Source organism: Canis lupus, chromosome 5, assembly GCF_003254725.2.
Source record: "Canis lupus dingo isolate Sandy chromosome 5, ASM325472v2, whole genome shotgun sequence".
Taxonomy (NCBI): domain Eukaryota; kingdom Metazoa; phylum Chordata; class Mammalia; order Carnivora; family Canidae; genus Canis; species Canis lupus.
Window position 1 is genome coordinate 8,027,441 of NC_064247.1, and position 20,952 is coordinate 8,048,392.

At 54.0% G+C, this 20,952-nt stretch overlaps 1 protein-coding gene and 1 long non-coding RNA gene across 7 annotated transcripts in view; one reads left to right on the forward strand and one right to left on the reverse strand.

Annotated features, from left to right (window-relative positions):
• Positions 1-20,952, forward strand: part of KIRREL3 (kirre like nephrin family adhesion molecule 3) — a 542,768-nt gene that overhangs the window by 430,348 nt on the left and 91,468 nt on the right. For 5 of the 6 annotated variants that reach the window (XM_049109770.1, XM_049109768.1, XM_049109769.1 and 2 more), the window contains exon 3: positions 19,892-20,041. In XM_049109770.1, the coding sequence (XP_048965727.1) occupies positions 19,892-20,041 (150 nt within the window). Of the gene's footprint in view, positions 1-19,891; positions 20,042-20,952 lie in introns of those variants that run through there. The other variant, XM_049109773.1, reaches the window with a different exon arrangement.
• Positions 1-20,952, reverse strand: part of LOC118354894 (uncharacterized) — a 62,224-nt gene that overhangs the window by 9,392 nt on the left and 31,880 nt on the right. Inside the window, exon 3 of the long non-coding RNA XR_004816283.2 lies at positions 19,099-19,246. This is a non-coding gene — a long non-coding RNA (uncharacterized LOC118354894). The remainder of the gene's footprint in view (positions 1-19,098; positions 19,247-20,952) is intronic.

The following is a 20,952-nucleotide window of genomic DNA, read 5'->3' on the forward strand; positions in this document are numbered from 1 at the left end:
GAACTTCTGTTGTGTGTCCTTGTAGACTCCTCCCCCATGGTCACCATCCGCCGTCTCCCATATCTCCCCAACATCACGTTGCCCACAGATTCCCCTCAGACACCCTGTCAGCCAGCAAGGCGCCCCTCTGATCCTGCCCCACATGTAGACTGGGCTGACTGTACCTAATACTGAGTGAATTATCTGGAATTCACTGCCCTGGAGGTATAGGACGTAGGGGAGGAAGCCTGGGGAGGGTGTGCCTCAGTTCTGGTGGCCCCACCAGTATGCTTTCTTCCCTGTCTTCAGCCTCCCCTCTCCCAGCCCTGCTCCAAAGCCCATTGCTTCAGAAAGAGGGAGAGGGACCAGGCATTCACATTTCCCTCGAGCAGCAATTTCTATAGCATAATAATAGGTTTTCCATGAAATACAGGTTCCATGGTTAAATACGGTGGGGAGACACTGGGTTAGCCCTCACCAAACAGGTCTGTCCTACAGAATGTCTCAGAGATTTCAGTACACCAGAGGCCATGGTGAACCGCCAAGAGGGTCTGTGGTTCGCAAAGTTTCCCAAACTTACTTGACTACGGAACAGCTTTCCTTAGAGCACATTTTAGGACTAATGTTCCTTGGAATCCATTTTGAGAAATGATGGTTTAAGGCCCAGATCTGCCACCAATTTGCATGAGTTTTGTCAAATAAGAATAACCAAAGGACCAGCAAGATAGCATGGGGGCAAACACCTTATAAACTACAAATTACAATACAAATAAGATGGTGCGGTTATTAATTTACATGAGACAAACACACTGTTTCCCAGACTTCCATTAGAAGTCAAACAAAAATACATAAATAAATGCCTTTAAAAATAAGTTCAGGGACGCCTGGGTGGCTCAGTGGCTGAGCGTCTGCCTTTGGCTCAGGTCGTGATCCCAGGGTCCCAGGAGTGAGTCCTGCATTGGGCTCCCTGCAGGGAGCTTGCTTCTCCCTCTGCCCATGTCTCTGCCTCTCTCTCTATGTCTCTCATGAGTGAATAAATCAAATCTTAAAAAATGATAATAAGTTCAGTTCCTGACCTTGATCTGTCTCTTGACTTATGTTTTCTCATCTGCAAAATGGGGAGACTTGTGACACCAGCACTCGGTCTTCTATGCATATACTGCAAAGATAAAATATGCACGATGGTTGTGCTGGCACTTGGAGAAAGCATAAAGTACCATAAAATGCAAGGCATTATTATTGGTGTTCCAGGCTACAACCTTCAATTCCATCCCATTTTGCTGAGATCAAAACAGGAGGTGTACGAGGAGAAGGGACTGGCTACTGGAAGAAATAACAATGACTAATAATTTTCATCCATATGTATGATGTTAGGAGCCTTGTATGAGCATGTCGCTGAGAGGAGAAAATGAATATTTCATGAGTAAACACTAAAATGTAGTATTAAGATGAAATGGACAGAAAGGCCCCATCTTACCTCTGCCACCAGGTTCAACTAGGAAGGTCAGCCCGGGCTCTGTGATCGGGCTCCAGGGAGCAGGGCAGCTCAGCCTCCCAGCAGAGATGGAGAGCTGTCTGTCCCCCGTGACTGGTGGAGACGATCCTGCCCTGGGAGGCCGAAGAGCCAAAGCCCACACATAGACCAGCTGAGGAGCCTTGGACAAGTTACCATAACCATGTCCACATTCTGAAATGGGGATGATCTGATCGGCCTTACACGGCTGTGAGGTCTCAATCCAAGCTCAGCTGTTTGGAAGAGGGCTTTGTAATGCACACAGGTGGGAAGTGTTATTACTCATTAATTCACTCCGCAGACATTTATTGAACATCTACGAAGTGCCAGTCACTGCCACAGCCACTTATTTATTATTTACTGGGCGCCAAACACCATGTTCGTCGTTATATGCACATCACCTCCTGTAATCATCACTACCACCCTGAGAGGCATCTGTTATTACTCCCGTTTTCCGCATAAGGAAAGGAAACTCAGGAAAGATGAATAACTTGCCCAAAGCCAGATAGCTAGTAAATGGCAGAGTCCAGAGCTGTATGAAGCCAAAACCCTTAATTCTACATTAAATGGCCCCTCCTTGTCCGTGGCACTTCTGCAGAGTCAGTGGGGCACCCTGCCTCCAGCTCTTGCCAGCTCTTCCCCGTTCTGTTCATGCTCTGGGCTTCCTACCACCAGTGCTTGCTTCCTCACCCAAAGGAGAAAATCTTGCTCTTCCTTCTTTGGGCTCTCCGGGTTTCCCTCCCTTTGTTTCCTAACCCCACGTTCCCCTCCCAACCTCTTTATGATCCCCTACCCTCCATAATACAATCACCCTGGGGTTTTCAAGTCCATCCCCAACGAACAGGGCTTTGGCCTCCGAGACCCTGGTCACCCTATATCTCTTATCTGAGCCACCCACCGGGGGGTGTGAAGATCGAACGCCTCCCACCCCTGCAACACCCTTAGAAGATGGAGCAAAGACATCAGATGGGGCAGTGCCAGGGTTAAACCCAGCCAGACCTTCCCTGGCCCTCTCCACCCACCCCGCAGCATGAGGACACCACCATCTCCACAAATCTCTTCCCTTCAGGGCAGTTTCCTGTTATCTTGGCTCATTCCTTCTCCAGAGATGAAGAGATTGTTTTAAACCTGCCGCCCCACCAGCTCTGCTCCTGGCTTCCAATGCCATTAAGTTTCATTATAACAAATAAACACCACAATGACATTTATAAGTTACCACTGAGCACAGAAGCACAAATATGAGGCAGATAAACTGCATTTGATCCAAATAATTACTGCAGGCAATATTGGGCTTAGTCTGAGCTGGCAGCCGGGTACCGAGTAATTTATTAGATTGCGTAGGGCAATGTTGCACGTTGAGTTTTTTATTATTGTGTCTCTTCCCCTCTCCTTGGTCTAAATAGGTTAGAGGAGTTTAGACAGTGCGTGGCCAAACAAAGACAGACTTTGCTCAAGCCGATTAAGGCTGGGAATTAGAGCCAAGTGTCCAGGAATGGCTGCTTCCCAACCAACATGGCACTTGAGAGAGAAGAGAGGGTGTAGGATTATCTTGATGCTGCCAGCCAAGGACAGTTCCCTGCACGTACTCCCCACCCACTGGCCCAGATGCAGAAAGAGGCCCACCAAGGAGTAAATGGAAGGATGGATGGAGCCCCCAGGACACCAAGCCTGAGTTCCTGCTGGGTGCCTTTGTGCTCAGCCAAAGACCCTCTCCACCTCTATCTACCAAAAGGCCCTCCGTAGCTCCGGGCAGCCTCAGACCCCAGTCCCCAGACCTCGCCTGCAATAAATAAAAGGAAGGAAGCTAGTGTGCCAGCCAACTCCGCAAAACAAAGCAATGAGAGCTGGGCTACGGGCAGCCACCTCCCTGCCAAACCCAAACTCATAAAGTTTGATTCAAGGGGTTACAATGCCTCCTATTCAGAGTCCCTCCTGCCCCATTCCCCCAGCCTTAGTAAATTACCCAATAAGCAGCAAGGACCTGTAGTTATTGTGCAGTTAAATGGTATTTGCCCAGTAAATCCTGAGCAGAGTGCTAACGGTGATATACAGTAACTAATTACGGACATGAATTCTCTCCCCAAGACGCCAAGTGTTACCAAATATTGTTGCGTTTAGGGGAGGAGGCTTGAAAGCTGCTCTGTTCCCTCCAGTGAAGCCGGGAGTAACTCTTCTATTAGAGGAGCTATGGGCACACCCAGTGGCATCTTGGAAAATAGAGATATCTTGGGGCAGGGCCGGAATGGGGCCAGAAAAAGCACCCATTCGCTGCCCCCAAGACCCCATCCCCTGCCCCTGCAGAGGTCCCTCTCCGGGCACCAGCTGGTCCTCGTTGGGCCATCTCACACAGATAAGAGGCTGTCGCAAAGGCCCAAGACCCCAGCAGTGCGGGGAATGGAAGTCATTACTCACGCAGCCCAGGACTGAGCAAGAAGGCTATTGCAGGGGACGGGTCTTTGCAAAAAAGCTTCTGAACGGGGCTGCAGCAGAGTTGGATACAAAATGCTCGTGCCTCTGCCCAATTGTGGACAACTCTTGCCCTAAAGTATTGTTCGTGGACTTGATCTCAGCCCCGGGGGGGCCTGGGAGCATCCAAGGTTTCTCTGGCTGATTGTGGTCTGCAGGTGGAGCAGAGCCTGTGCCCAAGGCAAGAAGCAGATGTCCTGTCACGGTCATATCTGTGTTTGAAGCACAGCTGGGGGACACAGTAGTCAGTCTCGGCTTTCTGAAGAGGAAATCACACACAGTTCGAACCTTCTCTGTGCTTGCTGGGCACTGTCTCGTAAACAAAGGCTGCCAACTCCAGCACACGCTGACCTTGGACAGGTTACCTAACCTCTCTGAGCTTCTGTCTCCTAATCCATAAAATAGGAGAGATGCTCTCTATCTCTCGGACTGTTGATGTGAAAGTGGCCAGCCTGGAGTTGCCCCTGCTTCCACGGAGCTCCTCCGAGGAGCCGGTTCTCCCCCTCCCGCCATAGGCTCATCTTCTGAGATGGGCTCAGTGACCCAGCAGAGGCCTCCTAGAAGCTAATAAAACCCCTCGGCCCCTCCTAGGTGCCCCCAGCAGCATGCACGGCCCCTCTCCTTCCTCTCAAGGTGATCATAGCACAAAATCTCTCCTCTACCAGCATTTCCACTTCAGACAGTCAAAGGCTGGTGCGGTTACTGCAAGTTTGTTTTGTTTGGTTTTGTCTTTTTTGTTTTTTGTTTGCTGCCGCATTTTCAGGGTTGAAGCAAATGATCTGAGCCCTTGCCAGGGCCACAGTTAGGTGGTGACAGAAGAGGCCGGGTGAGCTGACAGCGGGCTGGGTTAGGAGGTGTCCCCTTGCTGTGGGACACTGAGCCAACTGGGGCTGTGAGTCTTGGCATTCAAGTCTCGACATCAGGACGCATGTTGTAACCTTCTCCACGGGGGGGTGTCGGGAGGGTAGATTAAGTAAAATAGCACAGGCAAAGTTCTTTGTGGAGGATAAAGTGTACACAAGAGTTAGCTGTGGTTAATATCCTGAACCAACCAGAAGAACTAGACCCAGAATCCCAGGGCAGTGAGAAGAATCCCTTTTTTAATTAGGACACATATATAGTCAGCTCTCAATTATCTGCTGGCAAATTGTCCCCATTCCTGGCAAATTCTATCACCAAGATTGCTTAATGAAGTCCTCTGTTAACATTTCACAGCTTCTTATTTTGCTCTTATTTGCATGAGACCCAAAGGGAATAAAAGTCCCTTAAAGGCAAAATCAGCTAATATTCCTGTCCCCTCCTAGGGAAGGTGTTGAGCCATAAAAACAGTGAGCTGGGGCAGGTGGCGTATGGCCCAACTCTAGCCATGAGTCAGTACCAGAGGTGGTACTGGCTGAGTGGATGACAGGAGGGAGCTCTGTCATTGGGTTTTGTTTTGTTTTCTTGAGTATTAAAAATTCCCAGAATATCAAACACATCCATATTCAAACGTGCAATACCAAAATGCATTCCAAAGTTGAACATGAATGTTACTTAGTATTATTCATTATTTCAGAATGTCCATCAGTTTGGATTATTCACACCCTTGCTCTTCTCCATTAACAAAGATAATTAAGAGTTGATTGTATTTGGACTCCAAGAAGGGAGAAATTCAGGACATTGTGATCTACTCCCTGTCGGGAACAAGTCCAGAAGCCATGAGATTTCTCTATAAATCCCAAGGCTAAGTCGAGGTCCCCCATGCAGGGCTAGTGGGTGGCACAGAAGTAGCTCCTGCTTCGAGAGCAGACTGCACTATCCACACCGGGCACCCTGGCTCCCAGGCCGGCTTCTGTACCCGTCGGTGGGAAGCAGCCACGTTGCTCTTCATGCAACACCTGGAAACCATCAACGACTGTGCAGGATGTTCTGATTCCTGGGGCATTTCACAGAGGGACCTTGGGGTCCACTGCATGGGGGCTCAGGGGCTGGACTTACTCCCTCAGGCCTCACCTAGCCTGCCTCCACCCACTTCACACTCTGGCATTTCATATGAGATTCCACTGGCAAAGGGTTGCGTGCAAAGGGGTGGGAGAAGGGGGGAGTAAATACCACTGACTTCGTCCAATGCCCTCATTGAGCAGCGGAGGAAACCGTGGTGCGCCCGGAGAGAAACAGCAGCCGGACCAAGGCCACACAGTGATAGCCAAAACCAGAAAGGACTCCGTTTCCCCGAACCCGCGCTGTTTGCATTCAACAGTGCCTCCCAAACATGTTCCAACACCCACCGGCGGTAGGATTGCCGGCGCAGCTGTGGAAATGCAGACCCCTTGGCCTGCCTCTGACCCACTAACTCAGAATTTCTGGCTTGGAGCCCAGGAAACTGTATTTCTGGCAAGGTCCCCAGGTGATTCTTAAACCTCTGAGAGTTGTAGAACCATCTCCTGATGGCAAGGTCTATACCAGGATAAGATGATTATTTTAAGATGTTCTAGAAGAAGAAGAAGGAGAAGGAGAAGGAGAAGGAGAAGGAGAAGAAGAAGAAAAGAAGAAGAAGAAGAAGAAGAAGAAGAAGAAGAAGAAGAAGAAGAAGAAGAAGAAGAAGAAGAAGAAGAAGAAGAAGAAGAATGAGGGTTAGGACCTGGATCTTCCCCCAAACAGATCAAACGTCCTTGAGAGATTTGCTTTTACTTCCTTGTACCTTGGCTTTGTTCTTTACAGCCTTGGGTCCTCCCCACCCAAAAATAAGACTTCTGATAGACCAGAATAAAGAACCTAAGGGCTGAAACTGAGGGACCTAGTAGATTTTGTCTAGACCCTGCATTTTACACACGGGGAGTCTTGGAGAAGGGACGCGTCAGGCCCGAGGGCAGCCTGCTAGGAGGTGGAAAAGACAGCATCAAATTGGTAGCTTCTGGGCCTGGGTGCTCGGGGAGAGGACGCTGCTTCCTGTGGCCTTGTAGTATCCCTCATAAAAGGGAACAGAGATGCTGGACACCATGGAGTCAGTCCTCCCGGGGGCTCCCACTCTGATGCACTCCAAGACGGCAACTGTATAAGCTGGGTCTGCCCGCAGCCATTGCCTTCACGTGCTTCCAGGCTAGTGACTTAGCTCTATCCTGCTCTTCGGCGTCACCTTCTTCCCCGCATACCTCTCCACACTGTGCCCCAACAGCAGTTCAGGGAACACACAAGACCCCAAGGCTCAGAGAAAGAAAGGGGCTTAGCCTGGACCCCCGTGGCCAGCCTGCAGCAAGCCCGAGACGGCGGCCAGGCTCCGAGCCTGCGTGGGCTGGCTGCCCCAGGGTCTCCCCTCTATACTCTACACCCTCCCCCACCATCACCTCCAAAGCCCACACCGCTCTGCCCTTCCCATCTCCGTCAGACCCTGGGATGACCACAGGCAGGGATGGATGGGCTCCTTCACAGGTTCAGATGCACCACTATTTCCAGAAGCTCTTATCAGTATCCTGTTGGCATCCAGAACTTGGCTGAATGGATGGAGGATTACCTCCCCTTCCACTAATGAGGATAGCGCAGGCTCTGGCCGGGGCCACAGGCCGATCATCAGTAGGCGAAGGATTTATAGTGACTTTGGAGTCACCCTGCCTCAGCCAGCCCCATTGCTCTTCATTACAGACCCACGCTGTCCGGGACAACCTTGGCGGATCGTGCATCCCTGGGGAGAGGTGAGCGAGGCCAGGAGAAGCACAGGCTACCTGGGCGGCCCCAGCTCAGACAGGGAGCAAGGGCAGGAAAACGTGCCCTCGAATTCCTTGCCGCACTTCCAGCCCCGGGAAGAGCAGTCGGGCTCTCCTGTGTAAGCCCAAACAAAAATCCAGTGCAACTTCTGGAATGTTCGTGATGTTGGCAAGCTTCTCCTCACCTGTGTAGCAGAATCAAGTTGCTAGTGGCTGCAGATGGTAATGTTGAGGGTGAAAATGCTTTCAAGCCTCTCTTGTGGCAGAGAGGTCTGGAAGAAATGGGGAGACGGCCCCTCTTCCATCCCCGTCTTGTCCTTCTGGCTTCTCTGTTGTATTTCCAGTCCCAAAGCAAAGGATGGGGATAGATGACCTCGGGCCGTCCCGACAGGGCTCTAAGCCTGTGCAGAGCTTGACAGGGGTTAACTGTGGCACCCAAGACAGCTGCTCCCGACCCACCCAGCAGGAGTCACCATGTCCCTCTTAGCCACATCGACATCAGTAACTTCCCATATTTGGAGATGAATTCCCAAGTCAACCCCAGAGGACGTACCGTAGAACCACTTCTCCTGCTACCTGAGCCACGTGAATGCTCCACAAGCATGAGTTTTCCACACCAGCTCCCTCCAGACCCACGGACCCCAACTGCACCCAGGACACCTTCTCCTGACGATTTGGGGCCCCTCTCCATCAAAGTATTTACAACTGAAGTCACTGCCCCCCCAGACATGCATCCCCCCTGACGCCGAAATGCTCCGGCAAGCCACCCCCTCGCCCCTTCCTGCAGGCCAGAGGGAGGCCACCTTTATGCCCCCATCTTTCTCATCCCTGTCAAGAGCTACCAGTTCTACTTCCAAGTGGCTCCTAAATTCCACTTTCTCCTTTCCACGGATACGACGTTAGCCTGAGGCCTTATGACAGCAAAACCTTCCCGATGGGTCTTCCCATCTTCAGATTATCCTCCTTCACCCCCCCTCCTCACTGTCACCGCTGTGATCTTCCTAAAACTCAGACCCGAGCGTGTGGGTCAACCTGTTGATGATTCTGCATTAAGTGCGGACTTTGTAGCCTGCCTTCGAGGGCCCACACAAGGAGACCCACCATGATTCTCTAGAAATGCGCCCTACTGCGCACATCCACACGCACGCGTGCCATGCGCCAATCACACCAGGCTCCCAGGGACAGTAGCCGCTCCCGTGTGGCGGGCGGGCAGGGCTCTGCACATTTGCACTAAATGCCCTGATTAATTCTCACAAACAACCTGATAAGCACCGACTACCATCCCAGGGGGGAAAGCCAGGTTCGGGGGCCCGAGGAACGTGCCCGGGGACACACGGCTATAATGACAGAGCCAGAGATCAAGCCGAGATCGTGCGGCCTCAGCTCTTAATCCCTGAGCTCCTTCTGACCTCCTTGTTCTACTTACGACATTTCCCATCCCGGGGAATGTCCCCTCCCTGCCCTCGTGTCCCTTACCCTGGAGGTCACTTCTGACGACTCCTTCCCTCGTTCCTCCAGAAGGAAAAAAAATCTGTGTTCCCTGGGACCTTTGTTATACTTCACTCTTGGGCCTGATTGTGTAAGGCCAGAGACCCCAGTTCTTTGTGTACATAGTTGTCTCCTCCTTGTCATAGGAAATATTTCAGTTCCTCGTCTGCATCCCCACACCCAGCCAGAGGCCCTGGAGATGCTGGGGTAAGCCCTGCCCCTGCCCGTGGCTAGAGTCCTTACTGGCACCATTTCACCCTCCGTAAGCCTCAGTTTTGCTAGTCAGTGGGCTGGGGCTTAACCCCATCACCTCCAGTCCCACTCCCCTGGGCAGGTCATGACAAGGCATTCTGGAAACTTCCCAAAACTCATTCTTCTGCCTTAGGAGCTGGTCCTGTGCTGAGTCACAGGAAAGCAGCAGGAGTCAAGACCTGGGCTCCCGGGTACGACCTGCATCATCCTGCCCTGGTCCCTTGCCACCCGTCTGTGTTGTTCTGGTGTCCCCTAAGGGCTTCTGAGCTGGCTCCTTCCTCCCCGCCCCCGGCTCCCATCTGCTCCCTTCTCGGGAGCAGGGCAGCTTCCCTTAATCTCACAAGAGGCAGTGTGTGTCCTCCAGGCTGGGAGAAAGCTGGCAATAAATATCTCCCGGACAAGTATTCTTGAAGCCTCGCCAATCGGTCCCTAATAGCAGAGCAGACGCCGACAGGCGAGCCTTTCCTGCGTGGCTGACCAGGCCGCTTCCGGAGGCGGACGTTCGCTGGAACCATGGCACTGGCACAGCTACAGGGACCCCCACATGCTCCCTCTCACCTGCATGACTCAGGGGTGGGGCAGGTTCTTATTGGTGCAACTTCAGATGTGCAAAGCATCCTAGGATCCCTCATTCCAGGTACTGGGTGGCCCCACTTTTTTTTAGATTTATTTATTTGAGAGAGAGAGAGCAAGAGTGGGCGAGTGAGCACAGGGCAAGGGGCAGGGGGAGAGAGAATCTCGAGCAGACTCCACCCCCGCATGGAGCCAGACGCGTGGCTCGATCTCATGACCCTGAGATCGTGACCTGAGCCGAAACCAAGAGTCAGACGCTTCACTGACGGCGCCACTCAGACGCCCCGTTGTGTGGCCACTTTTAGCTGTCCTGGGCTCAGGAAAGACTTGGAGATGGTGATGACAACCCTTTATGAAGCACCCTGTGGGCCAGGATCGTTGACACACGAGTCCTCTACCCTACAGTGAGGTAGGTGTGTCACTCCGATTTTACAGATGAGGGTGAGGAATGTGCCCCAGATCCTGCTGCTGGTGACAGGGCCAGAGCTCCTTCCCAGGCCTGCCTGACCCTGTGTCCCTTCCGCTCTCCAAGCCCCAGGCCCTGGCAGGTACTCAAAGCAGGGACCTGAGGTCACCCATCTCCATGCCTTTGCTTGCATGTTTTTCCTAACCCAGAATGACATCTCTCTGCCACCACGTTCCCCACATCATGATTCCTCCTCCAGGAAGCCTCTGGGTTTCCTCCCTTCAGCCCTCCTGCTTACAAAAGGCCTTTATCGAGCCCAGAAAGAACTTTATGTGACCTCTTGATGAGACCGAGTACTTTCTCTCTTATAATCTAGTGACTCGTGGTCACGTCCTGAGAGTGGAGGCAGGGAGCATTTCAGCATTTCGGCAGGGCCGCCCCACGCTCAGGCACAGGGGTGGTGGTGGCTACTTCCCCAGGGCACCAGAGTTCTTCCTGCACCTGCTCTTGGACTGCTGGGCATCCGCGGGGCATCCTTCCACCTCTCAGGGCCCTGCTCCCGTACTAGCCCACTCCGCCTCCAAAGGACGAGGACAACAGAGGTGGCTGTGTGCACGTGTTGGCAGAGCACTGGACTCCTGGAAGCCAGGGCAGGCGTTCCAAGCAGCCTAGTTCCTGTCCAGGTGTGGCCAGGATTAACCCTAAGGGCAGTGGTCACCTCTCCTTGACACGGGACAGCTTGGTTCTTGTCTCACGGAGTCGAAGAATGAATCTCGTGGACAACGGAGAGCGAGGAAAACCATAGACGTTTACTAAGCAGAGATACAGAGAAAGCTCTCAGCAGCGAGGGGGTCCCGGCAGCGTGGCCCCTGAGGGCTTCCAGGGGTGATCTTTTATTGCGAACCTAGGCAGGGAGCCCATGGCCTTGGGATTCTTGTGCAGCCTTGGTTTGACCAGGGACTATTGATAACACCTCGATGACGTGTTTCTTTTGGTCTCCTGAGTTTCTGGGATCACTTAGTAGCCATCGAAGGGAGATACTCCCTAACATTTTGGAACTAGGGAGCCAGGTTGTTGTTGTTTTTTTGTTTTTTGTTTTTTGTTTTTTTTCTGTTTTTACTGTCTTATCTCTGTTTCTTGGGATGGGTAAGAGCCTGACTCTGGGGCCTCTTGGTGTCCTTGGGGTTTATGGGAGCCCACAGATTCCTGAGAGCCTGACTCTGGGCCTTTCCCTTATCTCTCCCTGCCTAACCCCGTCTGCCCCTAACTCGTTCCTACATCACCCTTAACCTGCTGCTGGAGCAAAGGCTTGGCCAAAGTGCCCAGTCTGAGGGAGAGGGGTGGGAGAGAGGGAGCACACCCCCATGCCATCCCCGGACTGCCTCCGATCTGACCTCTGAGCACAGATCCTGAGAAAGGGATCAGCAACCCTGCCCCCAGCATCAGGCTACAGTGTAGTTTGCACTGAGAATTTCTCTCTTCGCTACAGTAACTAACCCCAAACCTCATGCCATTTGCACCAGTCCATGCTGACCCTGTGCATATTCCCTCTTGCCACCGCCATGGAACCACCCAAGCACTAGATCGGGGACTGGGAGAGAGGCACAAACATATATGCTCTTAGAGGTGGCAACAGGCTTGGGGCACTAAAGCATAGAATGTATGTCATTCTATGACATTCTACATTTAGTGCCCAAGATATCTGAGGCTGACAATTATGGGTGGCAGGGGTGGGTGATCTGAGCCTGCCATTGAGGACCTGACCACCATGCATATGGGGCCACTGGGCCCTCTTCCTGCTTGTTTTACACACACACACTCACAGTGTCAGGGTCAGGCCACAACACCATGGGCTCCTGGGGCCTTAAAGATCATCCAGGGTCTCCAGGGTGGCCCTGACAGCAGCGGGGCCTTGGCCTTCTCTGAACATATTTTAGGCCCAGAAAAAAAATGACATTCCAAAAATTCTAAACCAGGCAGGGACTTTCAAACATTTTGCAAGAATAATTAGAGTCCATTCAAGCAAAATCTCAAGTGGCTGACGAGGAATACAAGCAGAAGAGGTCTGGCTGGAGAAGATGGTGAGGCCTGGAAGCCAGTTCACTCACACATGTGCACACGTGCACACACATGCACATGCACACACGCATGTCCGCATACACCACAGCGGCCAGGTCCCGGGAGCACTGCCCTAAAACCATCCCTCTCGGTGGTTTGGCCCTAATAACTTCAGTCTTCCATACAAAACCTCTTCTCTCTCCAAGAAATAATCAGGAGTTGCAGGGGTGACCTCAGATCAGGGGCAAGAGGTGTGTGAGCTCATAGAGAATCATGGGTTCTTCGGCATTTTAAATATTTTACTGGAAGACAGTGGGGACCTCCCAGAGACAGATGGTGATGGTTCACTCCATGCTAATGTGTCCTGCAAGTCCCCAAAAAGAGTCTAAGGTGAGGGGCCATGCGGTCAGGGCTGGGAGGGAGGGGGCCCTTCAGGAAGCCTGCCTGCTGGGCTGATGGAGAGGCAGGAGGGAGGACGAGGGAGATGAGCACTCCCATCTGGAGGCAGGGGGTGGATCCCCAGAAAGCAGTCTGGAGAAGTCAACAGGAGAGAGGAAGCTGAGCTGCACAGCTCCTGAGCAGAGAGCAGAGGGAAACAGCTGGCAGGAGGTCAGGGCAGACAGGGTGGCAGGAGGGGAGGACTCCCAGCTGCAGTGGCGCAGGGGGGCGGAGGGAAGCTGTGCCCCAGGACCAGAGCCCAGGGGCCGCCCACTGCTGCCTTCCCCACCCCTCTCTCTAGGCCAGGCTGCATCTGCACCTGTCCTCTTCAGCACTGAAGAGCTGAAAGCCCTCCTGCCACCTGCCGATGCCGCCCCCACACCTCCCCCCACCTGCCAATCACCAGCCTTCTTGACTCAGAGCCCACCACGTGGGGTGTGCCCTGACTCATCAGGATGGGTCGCCTCAGAGCCCAGCCTCCTCTGTATCCTTCCCAGCCAGATAGGGCTGCTGCTTCCTGCAGTTTGAAGAGGACGCCCCAAAAGGCCCCACCGGCTGAGCACGTCTGCCCCCAGGCTCCTGCTCTCTACCTGCTAAGCCTTCAGAGCCAGACTCTAAATCCAACTGAGCCCTGTAGAGCCTCGAGGCTGGCACCTCTCTTCTCTGAGCTCAGTGGGGAGAAATACCTCCCTCCCCAACGTCAGAGTCCTAAAGGTCTATTTGGGGAGTTGGGAAGGCACCCTCTTGGCCTGCGAAGTCCACAGAAGCCTGAGCATGCGGGGAGCATGCAGGCCATAGATGGTCACCTCTGGGGCTCCACAGTGACCCCTGGGTACCCCCTCCCCGACTCTGCAGGGCCCCTCCCTTCCTGAGACAGCCAACAGGAAAGGATGCCTGCAGCCACCAATGGGAACATCCCCCTCCATCTAACCCACCAAGTGTTTCCATCCAGGCCCTCCCGAGAGTCTCCCTAGGTTTTGCAGTGCTGGCCAAGGGGAGAGTGGGGTGTCGGGTGGGTTCTGTGAGCCCCCAGGGGCCGGGCACCCTGCAGCCAAGGACCTTAGGATGCAGCCCGGGAACAAGACTGGTAGGCCCGATGTCCATCCTCCACCGCTCAGTGCCCGGGGCCCCTGGATGGCCTCACCTTCACGGGGGCCTGATAGAGCACCTGCCACACAGGACAGGCTGTGAGGAGCTTTCAGTGAAATGACCCACATAAAGCTCTTAATCCATGCACTACATGCAACGAAAGTTAGCTATTATTAATTCCATAACAATAAAAGGCTTATGACATATACCTAGTTCTATATATTTATATAATAGCACAATTATATAGATAACAACTATTTATATAATGCAAAGTACCAAAAATTATCACAGCTCCTTTCTGTCATACCTCCCCGCCCCGTGGTGGCCAGTCCTGCACCCTGAACCCTAACTCAGCATTGCTGACCAGCAGCTGGCAGGCGGCCAGGTAAACCTAGGGAAGAACCAAGAAATTGCTTTTCACTCCAGAGATCCTTTACCTCTCTTTAGATGGTCTGAGGGCAGTGGTTGGTGGGGTTGGACGGCGGGGACGGGAGGGGGGCGGAGTACTGGTTCGTGGATAAACATCCGAGTCTAGACCCTCAATTCAACAACCAACGTGGGAGAGTGGCAAGAAAGCAGGGTTTGCAACCAGAGATATTTGGCTCTTTCCAGGACCCGGGCCCACTGTGTGACCTTGAGTCCCCCCCACCCCCACCCCTGGCCAGCTGGGTGAACTTGGGCGTGTCACTTTATTTCTGGGAGCCCCAGTTCATGCGTGAAAAGTGGGTAGTAACACCTGGCCAGCCTTGTCTCATATTCGAAGACTTGGTTAAAGCAGGTGTTCCATGAATAACTCGGTTATTTTTGTCCTGTGAAGCCTGACTCCTTGAGACTCTGGCCCTTCCCTTAATGTCTCACCTCATTCTTTCCGTGTGGTGTGCTCAGCACAATATAAAAAGTTTTCCTCCATGACCACAGATCTCAGGGGACAAACTGGAGCAAGTAGGCCTCGAGGTCTAAGTCCAGTTCATCCAGGGCTTATACGCTAGACCAGGCGCAGAGAACACAAGGTGAACACAACGGCCGTGGCCCCTGCCCTCAGTTTACCCTCCATTCCTCGTTTACCTTTGTTCCTTTGGTGTCTGATGTATTGTAAATGCTCAATGAAGGTTTGAAGACATTAAGGGGGAATGAGAAGGAAGAAAAGTGGGGAGGAGGGGAGGAGCGAGAAGATTCCCCCTCCTGGCAGGATGCGCCTAGAGGAACAGACAAAGCTCGTGTGGAGGAGAACTTGGCGTTTTCTCTTTGAGGGCAGGGCTGGTTAGGGGGGCCCGGAGAGAAGGGGGATTCCAGAACGGTGGGACATCCGTGACATGGGGCAGGTGACGTGAGTGGACAGCCGGTACGGGTTGCTACTGAGCACCCAGGAGAAGGAGGCCAGCTTTTGGAGAAGCTGGTCAGGTGCTGTCCTGCAGGCAGCGGAGGCCATTAGACCTTCCAGCCCCTGGAGAGGGAGACAGCACGAGGAAAGCGATGGGTTGAGGGGAAGACTCGGGGTTGGACCAAACAGCGTCCACAGGCTGTCGGGAGAACCCAGGAGGAGGGGGTGAGGCCCGGACTTTGGGTTGCAGTGGCGGGGACAGAGAGGAGCTGTGGGCGAGGGGCTGGACCTCACTTGGTGATGGTGACAGACTGCAAATAATGCAAGAAAGGGAGGTCGTGGGGATCCCTGGGGGGCTCAGCGGTTGAGCACCTGCCTTCGGCTCAGGGCATGATCCTGGAGTGCCGGGATCGAGTCCTGCATCGGGATCCTTGCTTCTCCCTCTGCCTGTGTCTCTCCCTCTCTCTCTCTGTGTGTGTCTCTCATGAATAAATAAATGAAATCAAAAGAAGAAAGAAAGAAAGAAAGAAAGAAAGAAAGAAAGAAAGAAAGAAAGAAGAAAGAAAGAAAGAAAGAAAGAAAGAAAGAAGAAAGAAAGAAAGAAAGAAAGAAAGAAAGAAAGAAAGAAAGAAAGAAAGAAAGAAAAGAAAGAAAAAAGAAAAAGAAAAAGAAAAAGAAAAAGAAAAAAGAAAGAAAGTGAGGTCTCACTAAGGGCCACGCTTCCCAGCAGGAAACATCTGTGAGCACAATGGGAAACTGAGGCAGAAAACTCGGGTGGGTGGTGCAAGCACACACTGTGTGGCCAGAGCAGCGCTGTCCCGGTGCGGCGGGCGCACACACGTGTTAGTTCCTGGAGGAAAGGGCCACGGCGGATCCATCGGTTTCTCACAAGATAGTGCGATGCCGGCCTCACAGCAGGTCTTGATGAGCGTGTGTTGAGCAGACAAATGTTCGCAAGGAGCTTCCTGTCTGCTTACCATAATGCCCAGAAGGTTCTAGAAGAGATCCCAGGCTCACTCACAGTTCCCTGCCTGGGAGCAGGGAAGACAGGGAAGAGAGACCAGCGGGTGAGGGAAGGGGGGATGAACGTTTTGGGGCCAGGAAACTGCACCCATGGCTTGTGCACCGTGTCCCTGGGAGTCCCCAAGCCCGGAAGAGAAGCCTCAAGGTGTCCTGTGGGTGAGAAGCCCCCGCGCCCCGTCCCCCCACCCCCTCCCCCCACAGCACCGTGACTTTTATCTACGCTACATAGTGACACTCAGCTTATGATTCTGTTTGAAAAAGCATCTCATTGATTTGAAAGAGAAAGTCTTTCCAGTGGCTGCTACTTAATACACAGAAATGAAAAAAAAATTTTTTTAAATACACAGAAATGAAAATGGGATTGGAAACGAAAATCGCCGGCGCCCCAGTCATTCCCTCCCAAAGCATAATGGGACATTAGTCAACGTCCTGCGGGGGTTTTCGTGGAGACCGTCTGGGTATCTCTCTCCCCCGCCCGCACCCCCACCCCAAGAGAAAAGCCTAAGGGATCCAAACCCAGGCCCAGTGGGGGAGCCCAAGCTCTCTGAAGCCTGCGGGGCTGGATCAGACTGTCCCTCGCCCCGGCCTCCCCTGCTCCCCCCAGCACCTCGGGGTGCTCCGGCTTGTTGGGGGGAGCTTGTGGCTGTCCCAGCCCCTGGCTCAGACCCCGTCCACAGTGAGCTGGTGACCACCCAGCATCCTCCTCCACGGCTGGTCTGTCTCTGGTGGCAGCCCCCCTTCTCCGTCAGGGCACAGGCCCACCCACCCTGGGCTCCCCTGCACCCAGCAGGGCTCACCCCTGCCCGCCTGTCCGCCCCCCCCCCCGCCGGGGACCCCCCTGTACCTCAGCTCTGTGTCACCCTGACCCTCCCCGCCGGAGCTGGACAGGGGTGGGAGGAGGGGACGCTTCTCGCCCAGGGTCACACCACTACTTTAGGGCCTCATTACAGGCCCGCCACCCCCAGCTGACAACCCGCTAATTCCCTCTGATAACGCCATCCCTGGCAGCGTCCCCGCTGTCTTGACACTGTCCTTCTTGCAAGAAAGATTTTGAGATAAAAGGAGCCGTGAAATCATCATTGGGCCGGGAGGAAAGAGCCTCCGAAAGGAGGGCCCCGCCACAGCCCTCCTCCTCCCTCTTTCCCCTCCTCCCTCTCTCACTCCTGCCCCTCTCCTCCCCTCCCCTCTTTTCCCCTTCTCCCTCTCCCTCTTCCCCTCCTCCCCTTCCCCTCCTCCCTTCCCCTCTCTTCCCCTCCTCCTTCCCTTCCTCCCTCTCCCCCTCCTTCTCCCCCTCCCCACCTCCCCTCGTTGCTCCTTCCCTCCTCCCCTTCCTCCCCTCCTCCTCTCCCTTCCTGCCCACACCCCCGTCTGTCTTTCTGCTCTTCCCCTTCCTCTCCTCCCTCTCCCCCTCCTCTCTCTATCCTTCCTCCCTCTCCCCCTCCCCCCTCCTCCCTTCCTCCCTTCAACCCCTCCTCCTCCTCCCCTCTTCCCCCTCCCCCTCCCTCCCTGCCCTCCTCCCCTTCCTGTCCCCTTCCTCCAGCCTTTCCAGCTCCGTCCCAGCTCCCTCCCCCTCCTCACATCACCCCATCTTCTAGCTCTTTCTCCAGCCGCCCCCCCCCCAACACACACACACTTCTCCTTTCTCTCCTCTCTTCTCTTCCTCCTTCTTTCTCCCTCTTGTTTTGGTGCCAGAAACAGTCTAATTACAACAGAGAACTTGAAGAGACTGAGAGGAAAAAAAATAAATAAACCCACCACACATAGCTGATTAAAATGTCCTATGAAATCTAATTTGTAAAGCTCAAATCAGAATAAAAAGTGTTACTCCCACAATTCGGGGCCAATTTGATTTTTAATGAGACTCCTCAGAGACCCAGCCAAGATCTCATCAGGTTGCAGGCACGGCCACCTTCCCACCTGCCACAGGCTCTCTGACACGGCTGCGTCTGCTCTTGGGGAGCCCCACCACCTCGACCACCGCCATGGCCACCACCTCGGCCTCCACCTCAGCCACCACCTCGGCCACCACCACGGCCACCACCTGGGCCTCCACCTCAGCACCCCCTTCTCGGGGCACCTGCCGCTGACAGCCGGGCCTTACTGGTGGTGCGGCCTGCAGCCCTGTGCCCCAGGGTGTGCAGCAGCCGGTGTCCCCCCCGCTGTGTGGCCCTGACTGTCCTGCGTAGGGGAGAAGCGGAGGCGGCAGCTTGCCTGCCAGGCCACCCTTCCCGATCCGTGTTCTGTATCTGCCGGGCAGGGAGTGGGAAAGAACGTGGCCTTGGAGGTCACAGGGAGCCCGGTCAGGCCCCGACTCCACCACTCATCAGCCGTGGGATCTTGAGCAGATGGCTTTGCCTCTGATCCTGCCTTCTTTGCTGTAACGTCGGGATATTTCTGCCCTGGCCCGTAATTGCACGGGTGACGGGAGGGAGGGTGTATGAGGCACCGCTTGCACCGGGGGCCGGGGGCTCAATGTCCCGTTGTCCGTGCAGCGGAGGCCTCCCGGGAACACGGGTCACATGCCCCGCTTCGTCAGCATCCCCACCAGGACCGGCTCAGGGACCTGGGTCCAGCACAAGTCAGGAGGTGAAAGTCTTGGTTGCAGCCCTTGTCCTGCCACCAGACACTTCCCGGGGGTGGGGGCAGGGGCGGGTAGTTAACCTCCGGGGCCCTGCAGACTGGTTGGCAAGCTCCAAGTGCTACGGCTCCTGTCGAGCCAGAGGCAATGCATCCCCGGTACTCACACAGTCATCTGTCACTCCCTTGGGCCTCATTTCCTCACCCAGAAAACGGGGAGCAAAATCGTACCTACCTCGTAGGTTGCTATGAAGATGAAAATACTCATGAGCTGATATTTTAAAATCTTAGAAGAGCGCCCGGCGCTGGTGGGTGTGTTCGGGTAATGAGAGGTGAAGTGGCGGCTTAGATGCAGAGCTTGGGCTCACGCTGGTGACGTTCTCCTAGGTGAGAGGGAAGCCAGAGTTGGGTCGGGTGCCCGGGAAGAGAGGGACAAAGCAGGTGAGCTCAGAGGCCTCCCTGCTCCTGCCAGCTCACTGTGCCACTCTGTGCCACCCCGCATCCTGTGGAATCTGGCCCTAGGCCCATCCTGGGAACCGCTGAAATAACCATATTTTCCCTGGATTCTCGGGTTTTTGACCAAACTGCCCTACTCTCAGTCCCCTCACCTTCTCGAGGGGTACACCCTCACAGGGTGCTTGCAGCTGGAGGGCTGTCTCCAGCCTCTGCCCCGTTGGGGGAGTAGGTGCAAGCAGGTGGCAGTGAGTTGGAGTTTGCAGAAAGGAAAGTGTCAGAGCTCATCCCAAGCACAGCGGACGAGGCCCCTTCGGGGGCAGGAGGAGGCCGGAGGGCAGCGTGCCTGCGTGGGGAGGCCTGAGGAGCAGGGCAGCTGAGCTGCGAGCCAGCTGCTAAAAGCAGGAATGAAGTGGGGGGCAGGTAGGAAGCCGCTGCTGAGCCCCAGGCAGGAGGTAAGGCCCGGGGGTGGGGGGTATCCCCTGGGGCAGCCTCTGCCCTGCTTCCTAACTGGAGGAGTCCTCTAGGCCTTGCTGCCTGCCAGAAGCTGACCGCTGTGCTTGTCTCCTTCCCAGGCCAAGTATACTCCTTCAGCCAGCAACCCCAGGACCAGGCCGTGGTGTCGGGCCAGCCGGTGACTCTGCTGTGCGCCATCCCTGAATACGATGGCTTCGTTCTGTGGATCAAAGACGGCTTGGCTCTGGGTGTGGGCCGGGACCTCTCAAGTGAGTACCCCCAGACCTCCTTGGGAAGGCCCGGGACCAGTTCCCGCCTGACCCACCTGCTTCCTAGGGAACTCCATCTTCATAGGCATTCGGAGATTCAATCCCCAGCTTTCATTGTATATTCCCCCTGGGGCAGAGGCCGCTTGGGCAGGCTCTGGGTCTAGGACCCATAGGACCTTGAGAGCCCTTCTGACTACTGGTAATGAATTATAAGTAAACCGTCAATTCCAGTAACCCTAAACGATGTTGCCCTGGAGGGTCTGTTCTCAAGTCAAACACAATTCATGTAAAGTCAGATCCCTAGAAGTAAAGTGTTCTTGTTTCTTGGTCCAAAATGTATGCCCAAAAAAAAAAAAAAAAAAAAAAGTATGCCCCGCTTAAGTCACAGCCCAGCTTTTCTCGGCTCCCATCCTTTAAAGGGAGCCAAATAAATTGAACGCTCACAAAGGAACCCACCCAGTTGGTTTTAGGGGTTATCGTGTGATGGGAAGAAAAGGAGCGCTTAAAGTCCAAACCTCTCTGAGCCCACCCAGGCTGGTATTGAGCAAAGATGTCCTGGTACGCTCCTGGAGCTGGCATCTGAGGTCCCCGTCATCTGCTAACCATTGTGAATGTCAACCTTTAAGCTCATACAGATGTCTTCCCAACCCATCCTGGTCACTCACCCACCAGCAATTATTATTTTCCCCTGGGGAGGGTAGGCAGGTGACTGCTTGCTAGGCTTAGCATAACCTGGAAAATCCAGAACAAGGGATCCGGGTGTCCCCGCCCTTGGGGGGAATGGCTGAGGGTAGAGGAGGAAAAAAAATATATATGTATTCAACTGAGAGGTAGCTTTGCTTCTCTCATGGTGTACAGCTGTAGGAAAATAAAAATCGAAGTGCACTCAGGAACACGATGGTTGGGAAATT